Source organism: Cinclus cinclus, chromosome 4, assembly GCF_963662255.1.
Source record: "Cinclus cinclus chromosome 4, bCinCin1.1, whole genome shotgun sequence".
NCBI classification, from domain to species: Eukaryota; Metazoa; Chordata; class Aves; order Passeriformes; family Cinclidae; genus Cinclus; species Cinclus cinclus.
Window position 1 is genome coordinate 23,455,272 of NC_085049.1, and position 15,572 is coordinate 23,470,843.

General features: G+C 40.1%; 1 protein-coding gene across 1 annotated transcript in view; it reads left to right on the plus strand.

Moving 5' to 3' along the window:
• Nucleotides 1-15,572, plus strand: part of ANO2 (anoctamin 2) — a 144,093-nt gene that overhangs the window by 58,047 nt on the left and 70,474 nt on the right. The window contains exons 12-13 of the mRNA XM_062490909.1: nt 1,650-1,810; nt 5,671-5,753. Of these exons, the coding sequence (XP_062346893.1) occupies nt 1,650-1,810; nt 5,671-5,753 (244 nt within the window). The remainder of the gene's footprint in view (nt 1-1,649; nt 1,811-5,670; nt 5,754-15,572) is intronic.

Here is a 15,572-nt window from a genome sequence, read left to right on the forward strand (position 1 = left end):
GCTTCACACTGACAGAGAGCAGGGTTAGATTGTATATTGGAAAGAAATTGTTCCCTGGGAGGGTGCTGAGACACCCAGCAGAGGTTTTCCAGAGAAGCTGTGGCTGCCCCATCCTTGGAAGTGTCCAAGGCCAGGCTGGATGGGGTTTGGAGCAACCTGGGACAGTGGAAGATGTCCCTGCCCATGGCTGGGGGTTGAAGTGACTGATCTTTGAGATCACTTCCAACTCAACCCATTCTGTGATTCTGTTTGGTCTTCACAGTATTCCCCTTGTAGACACAAAATAATGTTGAGTTCTGTGTATCCTGAGGGGAATATACTGCACAAAATCTGCCAAAGTGACGCTGTGATGGTAATATCTGCTTTTCAGTGAAAAAAAAAAAAAATCAATTCCTCTATGTTATCTGTCTGACTTCTGCTGAAGACAGTACTTGTATACTGATCACACTCATTAGAGTCCCTGAATTGTCAACTTTTAAAATCACTGCAGTAGGACAAGGTTAGTGGTAGGTAAATGATGAACAGCACCTCATGTGAGGCAGGGTTTCCTTTCTTAGCTTGATCTGAATAAATCTTACTGCTTGTCAGGGTGAAAACTTGTGCTAAGATTTAAGTTCCAGTGAGATTTATGGCAGCATACAGAGATGTATCTGTAGCACCCTCTGCTGCTTTTTGAAGTAGAGAATTATTGCAACAACATGAGAGCTGGAAACAGCTGCACGCTTTTCAACCTATATAATACAAACATATTCATAAGAGAGCTTGAATAGCTCTATTATGAATATTTGTTTTTCATTTGAAGTTGTAAGGAAAAACCTATTTCAGGATGGCCCACATAGGAACAGTCATAATCACCATATACCAGCTATCACTGAAACAATGTGGTAGCTCTCAGCTCATGATCCTGGCATGGATATTTGAGACTTGCACTACTCACCTAAGTTCACCTAAGTGAAACTGCACAGGTATGAAAGGCTCTCACATCCAAACCTTATGGAAAATACTGAAAGCATTCTCAGCCCTGACAAGAAATATTTGGCCTGTTAAAGTGATACCGATAATGGTTTTTTTTTTCAAATATTTTTAGAAACTGAATACATATGTAGCAAATAAGACCAAAAATCAAAATAACAGCCTTACAGTAAAGATCTTAAAATCTGTAAGAAAATATTTTCTCTCATATTTTTGTGCCACCATATTAAAAAAATGTGTATTTTGACAGTAGCACTGAATTTCCTTTGTGACCACTTCAGTGTTTCAGTGATTTGAATCTGATCTGTATCAAATCATGTAACTGGCTGCAGAGATACAAACTAAATTTTTGTGTTTAAATTTTTATTTTTTAGTATGGTTAACCTCAGTGTCTTCATTGATGTTGTCTTCCTTAACTCACTAATACCACACAGTGATCAGACTGGTTGAGTGTTGCATCATTTTCCTGTTGGTAAGGTGCCTATGAGGATTAAAAAAATTACTGTCCATGGCAATGAACCTTGAGGAACCACACAGCTCCTGTTGCCTGCAAGTGCAGGCCAGATACATTGCAGAGAGCTTGTAATAGCTGTGATGTGTTGCTCAATATCATTACTGCACATCCATAGCTGCTGAGCTGGAATACTCAGAGGAACCTGTGCTCTTGTCTGTCCCAGCAAAGAGATGTGTGACCAACGCAATGCCTTCACCATGTGCCCCCTGTGTGACAAGTTCTGTGATTACTGGAACCTCAGCTCTGCCTGTGCTACTGCTCGAGCGAGTCACTTGTTTGACAACCCTGCCACGGTTTTCTTCTCCATCTTTATGGCTCTCTGGGGTGAGTATTGCTTTGCAAGCTAACAGTGCCATTTGATGTTTGGACTCTTCACAGAATAACGAAGTGCTGTTTGGTTGAATGTGATCCCTATGGCTTTTGGAAGCTGGCAGTCCTCAAAAGGCCAGGGAGAGTTGTCTGTTGAGGCTGAGGAAAGCAATATCACTGTCAACAGCAAGCTCTGGAATAAATGGAGCTGTGTAGTTCAGGGAAGAAAAAATGTTCTTTCTTCCTCTCCTGCCATGTTTAGAATCACAGAGTCATCAAGTCTGGAAAAGATCTACCAGATCATGAAGTCCCAGTCTTTGACTGATCTCCTCCTTGTCAGCTAAACCAGAGCACTGAATGCCATGTTCAGTTGTCTATTAAACATCTCCAGGGATGGTGACTCCTCCCTGGGCAGCCCCTTCCAGAGCCAATGGGAAGAAATTCTTCCTGATGTCCAACCTGAACCTCCCCTGGCACATCTTGAGGTAATTTTCTCCATGGAGGAAATTGTGCCATTAATGGCACTTCTAAACTTTGCCATGTATTTGCTGATTTTTCTTAATTTTCCATCAACATGTCAAACCCTTTTAACACCTTCTGCATTTGAGGCCAGAATTGAGAATTGGTACGGTGCAGACAGCTGAAAGGGTTTAATTTAAGCAGAGTCTCACTTCCTCATGGGACAACTCAGTCACATAATTTTATCAAAACTTTATGGGATTCCAAGTGCAATGGGACTATTATAATTTTAATTATAATATATTTTAGAATATCCCATTTAAATAAGCTTGCTTTTCTTTAATGGCAAATATCCCTGTCTCCATGAGGATATCAAAACACTTCATAAACATGAATGAATGCATTGTAGCAATACTCTTATTGTTTCTGGCCTCACCTCTGCCCTGAAAAGTGTGTGTACTGTGCTTGCATGAATTATTGCTGGTGTTATGCTCTCTATTACTCTAGAGCTTGTTATTGTGAAAGCTAAATGTGCTATTGCTACTGCAAAACGATTTTTTATTTCCCTATTTATTGTTCCCAAAATGAAATTATTATCCTTAATATGAAACGGAGCAAAATGTTCTTGTGTTATAGCCATCCATCAGCAACCAGTGTGTTATTCTTTGCAAACCTATTAAGATTTTACAGCTTGTTTTAGAATGGACTGATTGGTGGCTTGGCATTGGGTGAGGACAGCAGAAGGTTTTTAAGGAACTTGCAGACAGAGCACGTCATGGAAGCAAGAAACATTTATTTACCAGTTCCTGGAAGCCCTAGAGCAAATGTTAGAGAATATGTGAGAATTATGACTGAGAATTAGAAAAAAGCTGATGAATTTATAAGCTCTCAGAATGATTTATTTTACTACTTCAGATTACAGAGTAGACTGGCACATTAAGTGTCACCTGCTGCTGTGAAGCTTAAGATAAATACAGTATCATTTTCTTGACTGATAAAGTTTACAGTAAACTGGCATCCACGTAAATGACAATTGCCACTGAACCTCATCCAGAACAATTATGTTTTGGTATCAGCAATACAATGTGCAAAAGAAAATGTTGATATATCCTTGCACTAAGACAAATTAGTAGAATCTGTTATGGAACAGAACAGGACAAAAAGTTCCATACGCACTGCCTTTAAAAGAAGGTATGTAAGAATAACAAAATTCTTTCATATCTGTAGCCCTTCTCCAAAAAATGTTTCCCACAGATTAGAAAAGTCTGTTCTTGGGACCATGATAACTGAGCTTGTCAGTTCAAGAAAATGCAGCCGGCACACACAAAGAGCAGGAAAGCAAAATAATGTAGCTTTTACTAACTCTGCCCAGCTTGCCTGTTAAGTATTAGATTACACCAAATTTTGCTGCACTACTATTAGAGGCTGTGCTGGTTATATCTAGGGCTTAATCTCTTGAATGGCAGAGCTCATCACACACCTATTCCAGCTGTATATTTAAAAGAGCAAACTATGGTGATCTGGGCTGACTTTACTTCAGGAGGGTATTGGGAACAGGAATTCTTTTGTCTTGCTTGTCTTCTCCCATTCTTTAGAAAACAGAAGGCTTCCTAGGGTTAGTATTTCCAAAGGAATCATGCTTTTAGTAGCTGATCCTGATTCCTTGTGAAGTGTCTTTGTGATTCCTGCTGCAAGTGTCCATATTCACAGTAATGCCTGGCTGACTGGGCTTGATGTCACCAGTGTCCTGATGCCAAATTTCAGTGTCATACGCTTTTATTAGAAATTTTACAAAATCACAGAATGGTTTGTGTTGGAATGGACCTAAAAGCTCATTAAATTCCACTCCCCTGTCATGGGCAGGGACACCTTCTACCAGACCAAGTTGCTCAGAGCCCATCCAGCCTGGCCTTGGACACTTCCAGGGATGGGGCAGCCACAGCTTCTCTGGGAAACCTGTGCCAGGGCCTCACCACCCTCATGGGGAAGAATTTCTTCTCATTATCCAATCCAAACCCACTCTCTGTCAGTTCAGTTTTTCTGCTGGTGTAAGTCACTGCAGACGTGCTGATTTCAGAGCAGCTCCTGCATCAAGCCAAGTATGTTCTTATAGAGCTAAATGTGGAACTGAGTTTTTGTATAACAGGAAAGAATGGAATGAGTAATACCACCATATAAAATAACCAAATGTTTTTGTATTTAGGATATCTAAAAACCCTTGAGTTTTCAAACCATGCTAAATATAGCTTTTATATGTTCTTCCTTCTGTAAGGGAGAAACACAGCAACTTAATTGCTTAATGTCTGGATTTGCTTTTGGTGTGCTGCCAGTCCTTTCTTTAAATGATATTTATTTCTTATATGGTGGGATGATACCTGTGAATAAAATATTTGGGGCTAACTGTTGGGATAGATTATGACTCGTAAGAGCCAGGTTGTTTTCACAGAGATCCCACTTTCGTCAGTGCTATCTGACAGTGTAGATGCAGTCAAGGGAAGCTGATCTGATTCTCCACTCTTCTCTGCTTGTGGGGCTATCTACAAGATGTTCAAAGTGATGTAAACACTGCTGTGATCTAACATCATTTTCACAATACCCTTTTCACCCACTGAAAAAGTGAGGTGAAGCATAAGAAAATGGTAAACAGTGCCACCAGTTGTTTATAGGTATAGCTTTTATTGGTATAATTTTGCTGGTTTTAGTTGGCTTGTACTGGTTTAGTATTGATATTGTCATCTGAAAATATGTGTCCACAACCAAAGATTTATCAGTGCTGTTTCTAATAAATCTCTAAGTCCATAAATTATGAGCAACTAGGTAATGGCTATACTGAGGAAACAGCAATTATGAGAGGAGAGCGAGGAGACTGTAAATATGAGACATCAGTAAAACATCTGTTCCTTCTTATTAATAAAAAAAGGAGAAGCAAGAGGCTGAACCAGGGGCCAGTCCTTTAGGGCAAAATCACCATGTCTATGAAGGACAAAAACATTTAACTACACTGTTGTAATATATTTCAAAATATCTTTTTCTATATCTTTCTGGGGATCCTAGTTATTTCAGTAGCAGTGTAAACCTACCTCAGAATGCTTCATGGTGAATTAAGAGAGATGATGTCTTCCATGGATATCCACAGTTATGGGCTCAGTTATATTCCCTGACAAGAACTTAGCAGTGACTCTGGACAACCCATGTTCCATCTTTCTGTATTTTATTTTTGAAGGACAGTAATTATTGTTCCTGTGCTTTGCTTGAATTCTTTCTTTAAAATTGGGCCTGAGGCTGTTTCTTAGTGCTTAATTTTAAAGGGTCTAGCCTAATAGGATTCAGATATCAGTTGAAGCGTAGAAGTAACACAAATGTTGGCCACAAGGCTTTGGATTTACCATTTTTAAAACTGTTAATTTCTTTTAAAGCTACCATGTTCCTTGAACAATGGAAGCGTTTGCAGATGAGATTGAGTTACTTCTGGGATCTGACTGGACTGGAAGAAGAAGAAGTAAGTCTCCTTTCCTTGGGCTGATTTACTGTGTTAATTGTTCTATAGATGTATATTATATAAGCATAGATATATTGATTTCTCATGAGTGCTCTCCAGCCCAATGCAGTTCATAGCTGTGTTTAGATAAGGGACTGTAACTGATACAGCTTTGAGTATCAACATTTATTTAGGAAATCCTCACCTATATCTTACTGGTTCAGTACTCTGAAGTTAATAATGAATGTTGGAAAGGATTATAAGGTAAGATCATGTTTTGCTAAGAATGTCCATATTGTAGAGTCAAAGATTTTATAGTGTACAGTAACACAATGATGCTGAATAAATACTTTGTCGTGTTGCTTCATTCTGTGTAATAAGAATTCCTTGTGATGATGGCAGCCACAGGTCACAGTACCAACAGCAACTTTTGCATCCAGATCTGGGTGACATCTATGATGCCTTTGGTACATGAACCCAAGCTCTAGGTGCTCACCAACAGAGCTGTTTCAAAACAATTAATGGTGTGGGTTTATTCAGAAAGAGCTTTTCAATGAGCCATGGGGTCTCCAGCCATGACTGAATTGACTAAAAATGAGATGTACTTGTTCATTGGTACTTACCAATGTCCCTAATTTTGTTCTTAGTTCTGTCCTTTGGTTCATTCTAATGAGACCTGGAATGGTTGGATGGATGGGCAGAGTCCAATGGGGTGAAGTTTAATAAGTCCAAGTGCCAAGTTCTGCATTTTGGCCACAATAACCCCCTGCAACGTTACAGGTTGGGGACAGAGTGGCTGCACAGTACCCAGGCAGAAAGGGACCTGGGGATACTGGTTGACAGCCGACTTAACATGAGCCAGCACTGTGCCCTGGTGGCCAAGAGGCCAATGGCCCATGGCCTGGATCAGGAATGGTGTGGCCAGCAGGAGCAGGGAGGTCATTCTTCCCTGTGCTCAGCACTGGTGAGGTCACACCTCGAATGCTGTGTCTGGTTCTGGCCCCTCAGTTTAGGAAGGACCTTGAAGACCTGGAGTGTGTCCAGAGGAGGCAACGAGGCTGTGAGGGGCTTGGAACACAAACCCTGTGAGAAATGGCTGAGGGAGCTGGGGCTGTTCATCCTGGAGAAAAGGAGACTCAGAGGGCACCTTATCACTCCCTACAGCTCCCTGAGAGGTGTTTGTAGTCAGGGGGTGTTGGTCTCTTTCTCCAGGCAACACCCGACAGAACCAGAGGACACAGCCTTGAGCTGTACCAGGGTTAATACAGGTTGGATATTAGGAAAAAGTTTTTTACTGCAAGAACGATCAGGTACTGGAATGATCTGCCCAGGGAGGTGGTGGAGTCACCATCCCTGGATGTGATTAAAAAAAGATTGTCTGTGGCACTTGGTGCCATGGTTTAGTTGAGGTGTAAGGGCATGGGTTGGACTCGATGATCTTGGAGGTCTCTTCCAGCCTGGTTATTCTGTGATTCAAGTTCACCACTCACAGTATAAAATCCTCATGTTTAGCCTAATACTTGCAAAATGCAGTGAAAGAATCTATAGGTTTGTGAGGTCCTGTGATGAAGAGGCCTGAAGTGGTAAAAGTCTGTGGACAGGAACTGTGGGATCAGCAAGAATCCTTTGTTTATGACAAGCGAAGGAGTGCCAGACAAATCTCAGCACAAGTTGAAGTATTAGGAACTTAGAATCATAAAATAAGACTGGAATGGACCTTGAGGGGCCATCCCTTGTGTGTTGTAGAATCAACTCTACTTAAATCATTATGAAGAGATATTTGTCTAATTTGTTCTTAAATAAATCCTGCAGTGGAGATTTCAATTCCTCCCTAGGTAATCTACTCTAATGTTTCTCTATCTGTACTTCTAACAAGCTTTTCCTAGTGGTTTTTAAATCTCCTTGCTACATGTTAATTTTTTCTCTCTTTTTTTTTTTCTTACTTTATCTTTCAAAGATCAAAAGAGGGATTACTTCCGTTCTCTTTCCAACATAATTCAACACAATATCATATTTCTGTCAGCCTTGGTTTTTTTAAGGTGAACAAGCCTTTGCTCTTACAGTGTTAGTTCCTAAATATTTTCAGAGACTTATAGAACCACAGAATGGCTTGGGTTAGAAGAGACCTTAAAGATCATCTCATTCCAGCCCCCTGCCATGGGCAGGGAGATTTTCCACAATCCCAGGTTGCTCAGAGCCCCATCCAACCTGGCCTGGAACACTTCCAGGGATGGGGCAGCCACAGCTTCTCTGGGAAACCTGTGCCAGGGTGTCTCAGCACCCTCACAGGGAACAATTTTTTCCTGATATCCAATCTAACCCTGCTCTCTGTCAGTGTGAAGCCATTCCCCCTTGTCCTGTTACTCCAGGCCCTTGTCAAGAGTCTCTCTCCATCTTTCCCGTGGGCTCCCTTCAGGTACTGGAGGGTTTTTCTATGTATCTCTTTATTTTTGAGCATTTTCTGGTTGATCCAGGTATTTTTGGAAGAATAATGGACATGTCACTTGATGTGACATCTTAAGCAGAAAATAATGCACTGTTGTCATCTCCTGTCAGTTCTTGGTACTTCAACAGAACCCCAGAATTTCGATCAGGTTTTGTTCACATTTCATCTGTAAGATGAGGAAAAATTTGTCTGTAGAAAGTTACTGGCATTAGGTTTTTGTGATGGTGAAGTCTTTACAACTGCTGAAAATTATGTTGGAAAAGGGAGAAATGTGTCTGATCAGGTAAGCCCAGAAGGAACCAGAAGTGGAATCACTTAAAAGAGCAAGAAAAGGACAAGGATGAAGCTCAGGAGTTTTAAGACTAGTTGTAGTTAAACACTTGATTGCCAATTTCTTTAGGAAGGGAAGTTACAGAACCAAAGCAGGGGAAAAAATAACCATAAATTTGAAGAGCTGAGAAGTACTTTGTGAGCGTTATATTGAAATAAATGCCTTTGGTAAAATTTTTCTGGACATTGGCTGTACACCTTTCGGTAAATGGCTTTCATTAAACACACTGGGCCAAATCTCTTTCTTCAAAAGAGTCACATGAGATATTAATTCAGTCCATTTATTTGTAAATGTCTTGGCAATGGCAGTCTGAGAAAGAAGACTCCCTATGCATCTTTGCAGCTGGCAGCTGTACAGACTTAGAGAATTTGTGTTTGGACACCCAAAATCCTCAAAAAAAATGGCAAGCATTGGATACCAAGTGGAAAACAGATAATTGTGTTGGAAAGTAATGGACCATCTGATAAACAAATGGGAGAGGGAAAGAAAAGTAACAAACTCAGACCAGAACCATGAGAGCAGACAAAAGCCTTGGGGACACTGTGCATAAACACACACAGAGCAACAGAATCATTTAGGTTGGACAGGACTTCCAAGGTCATCGAGTCCAGCCTTTGACCAATCCTCGCCTTGTCACTTGGACCAGAGCACTGAGTGCCATGTCCAGGAATTCCTTGGACGCCTCCTGGGATGGTGACTCCACACGTCACTGAGCAAACCATTCGAGGGCTTCAACATCCCTTCCACTGTAGCAATTCTTCCTGAAATTCCTCCACTCAGTGTGCCTTGCCACAGCTGTGTGGATGTGTAACCAAATGAAAGGTTGTGCATATCATTGTAGTTCAGAGTGTGTAATACGGAATGTGGCCATCAGTAAACCAGAAATAGAGGTGAGAGAATCCATACCTTCTCCTGCTTGGTGAAGAAGTATGGATGGACTCCTATTAATTATGTGGGTGATAGAAACTCTTGCATTCTCATGAACCTTCAGAATCTGTATTTCCAGGATGTTTCTGCTTTCATTTTTTTGGGTGGAAGAGTTTTACCCTCATTTGCCCATGATCCTGTGCTAATTGAAATACAAATGCAATTACGAAAGATGAAATTTTAGAATTTGGGCAAGAACTTGGAAGTCAAGTGGATAGAGTCTGCATTAACTGAAATAAATGCCAAGGAGTCTCCACTCCTTGGTCTTAGTATTGTTCAAATAGTCAAGCTGTTACAGTGTTTCATTATAACAGGGAGGAACTTGGATGTCTGTCTTCCTTAGGAACATTTAATTTCAACTTTAAATCCTGTGCTCTGTAAAATGTTTGCCAACTATTTTAGTTTATTTGCAAACTAATTCCCAAAGTCTGATTCTTCCTTTTGCTATTTGATGAGTTTTAAAAACCCCTGTAATTACTGAACCCTCAAGGGAAGTCTTTGAGGTCACTGTGGATTACTGCTGAGTTAAGACAAATTAATAAAGAAGGTAAATTGAGTAAAAGTGAATTAAACAAAATAAAAAAGCAAGCTGACTTGGTGACATTAAATATGTTTACAGATACATTCAGTTCTTACCTAACTTGATCTTTTTTTTAATTTTCTCTACCATGGTTTCAAAATTCATTTTGATCTGATCAATTTGATGGCTTCACTTTGTCTGTCACCTTGCAAATGATAGGAACAGACTCCTTTTTCTGAAGTTTTAATAGTATCTACTAAACCACAAAGCATAAGATAAGCATAACCATAAGATTTTTGTTTGCTAAAATCCTTTAAAGAGGAGACTTTAATAAAATAACTGTGTAGCCCTCTTGGGAAAAAATGTCCAGTATCAGTAAAAGGGGAATTTATAGCTACAATATTTTGTTTTGTATCAAATCTCTCCTTTCTGCATCCTCAAGTTTCTTGAGCCAATGAGATCTTTAGTTTGGATTATTTTTTCCAGATGCATTATCTCACATTTTTCCCATAGCTATTCTAATTTTCCTGTCGGGTCCATGTTTCCAAATATTTGAAAAATTCTTTGTATGCTTTTTTATTAACCTTTTGTGGGTTTCATTTCTCTTTCCAGTGAATCTTCCCTGATCTGCATTACATTCTTACTAACACTAATTATTTAATGATCCTTGGCTAGCCCTGTTCTTATAAACAAATTCCTTCAATATTATCTTTAAGTCCTGTTTTTAAGAGGATGAGAATTTCACTAGGATTGTTGGGGAAGGAATGCTGAAGAATGAATGTTATCCCTCAGCCTTTTGGGGAAACTGCTTAGCACCAGTTATTGGTCCACTAAAAGATTACACATGAAGGCACATTTTAAACATGTTTAAAGTTGTAAACTGTAAAAAAAAAATAGTCAGGTGAAAATTTCTTTGCTTTCCAAGAAGTTGGTAAAGGTGTGTGATTACATTTTTTCACTCCCAGACTGTTGATCCAGAGATGTGCCAGAACATCCTGGCACTTAAGTACATTTTCTTCTTTTATTTCTCTTCTACCAGACATATCAACATGATCTCATTTACTTTCATTTATTTATTTTCCATTGTAATGACCTCCTCTGTCCTTTCTAAAACTGAATATTCCTCAAGGCTCAAAACTGTTCAATATTTTATTGATGGTCTGCGTTCCTTGGGGTGTTGGAATGGGCCACTCAAAGCCTGGGTCACTTGGGGTGGCACAAGTTATTCCCTCCTGGGGGATCAGAGAGGTTAAATCTGTCTTTATCTAGCACTGCCCCACTGGGAACAGGGACCACCTTGAGGACTTTCCTTGTTCCTCTCCTCCTTTCCAGTGATTCAGGAAATCCAGGTAGGTAAGAAGGGTTTGCCAGGGATGTGCCCCTTGGAGAACACACAAGATGTGGAATCAGGTGCTGTTTACAGGGGCCTGGAGTGACAGGACAAGTGTGAATAGCTTCACGCTGACAGAGAGGAGGTTTAGATTGGATATCAAAGGAAATTCTCTGTGAGGGTGCTGAGGCCCTGGCACAGGCTGCCCAGAGAAGCTGTGGTTGCCCCATCACTGGAAACCAGGTTGGATTGGGCAGCCTGGTCTAGTGGAAGGTATCCCTGCCCATAGCAACTGGTTGGAATGGGATAATCTTAAAGGCTCTTTCCAGCCCAGGCCATTCTGTGATTCTAGGATTTACACAATTCCACTCATCAGTATAGCAGTATTTAAATGGGTTGGATTTAAATTGCAAAACAAACAACCATAAATGATGCTATGTTCTGCTACAGTTACCCACAAAATAGGTTATCTGCCATTGAAATGGCAGCATTTGACTGTTTGGTCCTAGCTTAAGGGAGCTTCAAAATCTGCTGCCAAATTTCAAAATTTAGTTTTACAGGTATTTGTCCAAAGCATTACTGCTGTTCTTGCTCAATGAAAGCAAACAAAGGCGTAAAATCTCTCTGTCTCTGTCTGTTTGGCAAATAAAATCACATAATAGAATCTTCTACTTTCTTTTGACTAGTTCTGTTTTACATTGCTCTAGAATATCTATAATAACTGAGTTCCTGTATACTTGCTCAGTAGCTTTTAACATCTTTAAACTTGTGTTCATGCTACATGACTTATTCAAGTTTTGTTTTAGATTTTCAATTTTCAGATTTATTTTGAAAGTGATCTGGTCTAAAAAGATTGTGATCACCTTCCAGTGTCTCTATGCTGGCATATAAAACTAATTTTCCTTGGACAAGCATCCCAGTAATAGGGGAGTCTAAACAGATCCTTGGTGTGAATGACAAATAATTCCCTATACTTCTTACCCCCTGTATCCTATGTCACCATCATAAGAAATAGAGGGTTTAAGTCCTTGATTTCTAATAATTAACCCTTTTGCAGCAGAGAGCAGCTGGGCCTTCTGTTCTGTTCATTGCACATTTCTATCTTTCTTTGGGGCAGCAGCTAGGTCGTTCCAATTTTTATTTGTGGAAACCTTCCTTCCCATCAGCATGCTGCTTAAACTGCTCTGCTTGTGTTCAGGATGTTACGATAAGACTGTTTAAGGAATTTGCAGTGGATCTCTGCCTTTGCTTTTACTTAGAGTATATGGCTTATTTTTTTTTTTGATAACTCCTTTGGTCTGTCAAATCTGGGATAGTTGCTAACATTCTAATTTTTTTTTTAATTCATTCCATGTGTTTGTCATGCATGTTTATAGAATTTTATTATCACTTTCAAAGCAAAATTAAGGAGAGATTGGGTCACAGTATTTATTCTTATCAGACTGAATCATTATCTACAGAGGCTTAATTTGATGGATAGTGGATACACATGTATGTGTTTGAGGCAAGTCCTGGAGACCACTCTCAGGGAAAATTCCCACTGATGTCAACCTGAATTTTGCCTGAGTAGAAATTTCATGTTTTGGCTCTTTGTTTTCAGAATGGGAATTATCGTTTTCTACTCAGAGCACTCATTTGGCCTCGCAGTACCTTGGCTCACATGGTTTTCAATAAGTGTCTGGCAGCTGTACTGGCAAATTTCCAGCATCCTGGGATTCAGATCTATCCCTACATGGACATTTGGCCTTTGTGAAATCATTACAGCTATTTCTAGCTTGTTGTCCTAAGTGTAGAATTCTTCCCATTTTCAGACAAATAATTGATTCTGAATCATGCTCTTTTTACAGCTTAATGGAATTGTCCCTTCACATCTATAGATGCAGGGGTTGAACATCCGTAAGTCTGGCCTGTAAAGAAATATTTTGAGCAAAATACTCATAAAAGGAATACATACAAAATGCATCCCAGGGAGATCTGTGGTCTGTTCAGTCAAGGGTAAGATGACTTGGCAAATTCAAGAGACAGATCAACAGCTATTCCAATCCAGATGTAGGTGTATGAAAGGCAGTTCAAAGGACACTGGAATGTTGTAGTAAAAAAACTAAACATAACTTGGCCAAATTTGAACAGAATATGCTCTCAGAGCAAAACTGTCAATAGCAAAAAAATAAGTTAATGTACAATGTTTTGCTTGGCATTTATTTTCTTTATTTCACCTTGTTTGCATTAAAATAAATTTTCAAAAGTTGCTCTGACCTTTGGGGGCTGCCCCTGTTATCTGAGAATGCTGTGCTTAGCACAAAGTAAAAGAAGAAAAGGAGGAAAACTGATTCAGGTCCTCAGTAGCACAGTCTATTTAGATCCCCTCCATTTCTTAAAGCTTCATTTATCTCCTTTCCCTATTTTGATCAAGCTGTCTCCTGTTATGTAGCCATCCATGCCAGATGTCTTCATTCTTTCTTCACTTAAGTCTAAAGATGTTTGTCACATCCAACCTCTGTATCTTTATGTAAGGAAGCATGATAGCAAATAACGCAAATCAACACAAGCCAGTGAAAACTTAAAAAGCATCAGCTTTTTAAGACTGCAGCCTCTTTGAATGCTTATTGTTGTATCTTTGTCTGTCCTTTCCTCATCCTGCTTATCATTTTTGATGCTGCTTCATTAATGTTAGAGTTTACCCCTGCCTCACTATTTCTTGGGGTTTCACATGTTATCCAGAGCAGGGACACCAAGATGATCAGAGGGATGGAGAATCTCTCTTACAAGGAAAGGCTGAGGGAATTGGGATTGTTCAGCCTGGACAGGAGAAGGTTTTGGGGTGACCTCACTGTGGCCTTCCAGTGCCTGAAGGGAGCCCACAGGAAAGATGGAGAGAGACTCTTGACAAGGGCCTGGAGTGACAGCACAAGGGGGAATGGCTTCACACTGACAGAGAGCAGGGTTAGATTGGATATTGGAAAGAAATTGTTCCCTGTGAGGGTGATGAGACCCTGGCACAGGTTGCCCAGAGAAGCTGTGGCTGCCCCATCCCTGGAAGTGTTCCAGGCCAGGCTGGATGGGGCTCTGAGCAACCTGGTGTAGATACCCAGAAGAGAAGTGTCTACTGTCTGTGCTCAAACACAGATATTGGGATAGCCACAGAGCCAAACAAGGATTTCTGGTAATCACAGACAAGGATTGTTAGTACCAGCACACCAGGAGGAAGAAGAAAATGTGACTGGTGGAGGGTGGCATGTGGAGGTAGAACAGCACTTTTTTGAGGCAAGCATCTTGATCAAGTCCACAGATGAACAACAATCAGGAATTAGGCCAAGAAGTGAATATGGACTGTAGGGGGGACCAAGGCCACCCAAGACTCCTGAAAGCCTCTGGTACATTTCCAGGAAGGTCTGAAAGGATAGAGGGTTCGTGATTACTTATTTGCATGGAAAGCAAGAAACTTATCTTCAGGGGGAGAAACTCCCTAAAAGGGAACCCCCAGCATGCCTAGGTGGCACCCTTTGACATCCTGGGCATCCCATTACTCCATCAGGGATCAACACTGGAATTAGACCTGCTGATCTGTTTCTCTTAGTCTTCTCCTTTTCTCTCTTCTTTTTAATCTCATTCCTTTAACCAAAGCCCACTGCCATGCTCTTTTGTAGTAGGTTAGGGGCTACATTCCAATTTCCATGCCAAGTGTGTAATTTATAATTAAATCTTTCTGATTGTTTGCAAGACCCTGTGAATTTTGTCATTCCTTATGACCAAAAACATTTACACATCACAGTGGAAGGTGTCCCTGCCCATGGCAGGGGGGTGAAACAAGATGTAAGTACCCTTCCAACACAGAGTATTCTAATATTCAATTATTTAAATGATACTTTATCACATACCTTTTAGTAAAATGCCATGATCAAAATAACAAATAGTTTGGAGGTCTCATTGCATTTATATTCTCACATGCAACAGAGAAAGGTGAGGGTTGTCTCTGCTCTGGTGAAAATGTTACAGATACAGAAAATGAACACCACCTGTATCTCTCAAGGAATTCTGGTGAAGTTCCATGTAGGCCTCATTCTATTGCTCATGAGGATTTATTAATTTTAAATGGTTTTTATTCTCTTCATGACTACCAGATTAATTAAAAAATGTTAATGACTTTTTTTTAGGGGGCTGATATGTAAGGGTTCTAATTATAGTAAAGATATGACCAATGCTGTACAAACACCCTTTTTTGTGGGACATGTCAATCCAAATTGCAGCTCTGAATGAATTCAGAACTTGGTGGGAATGAGGAGATG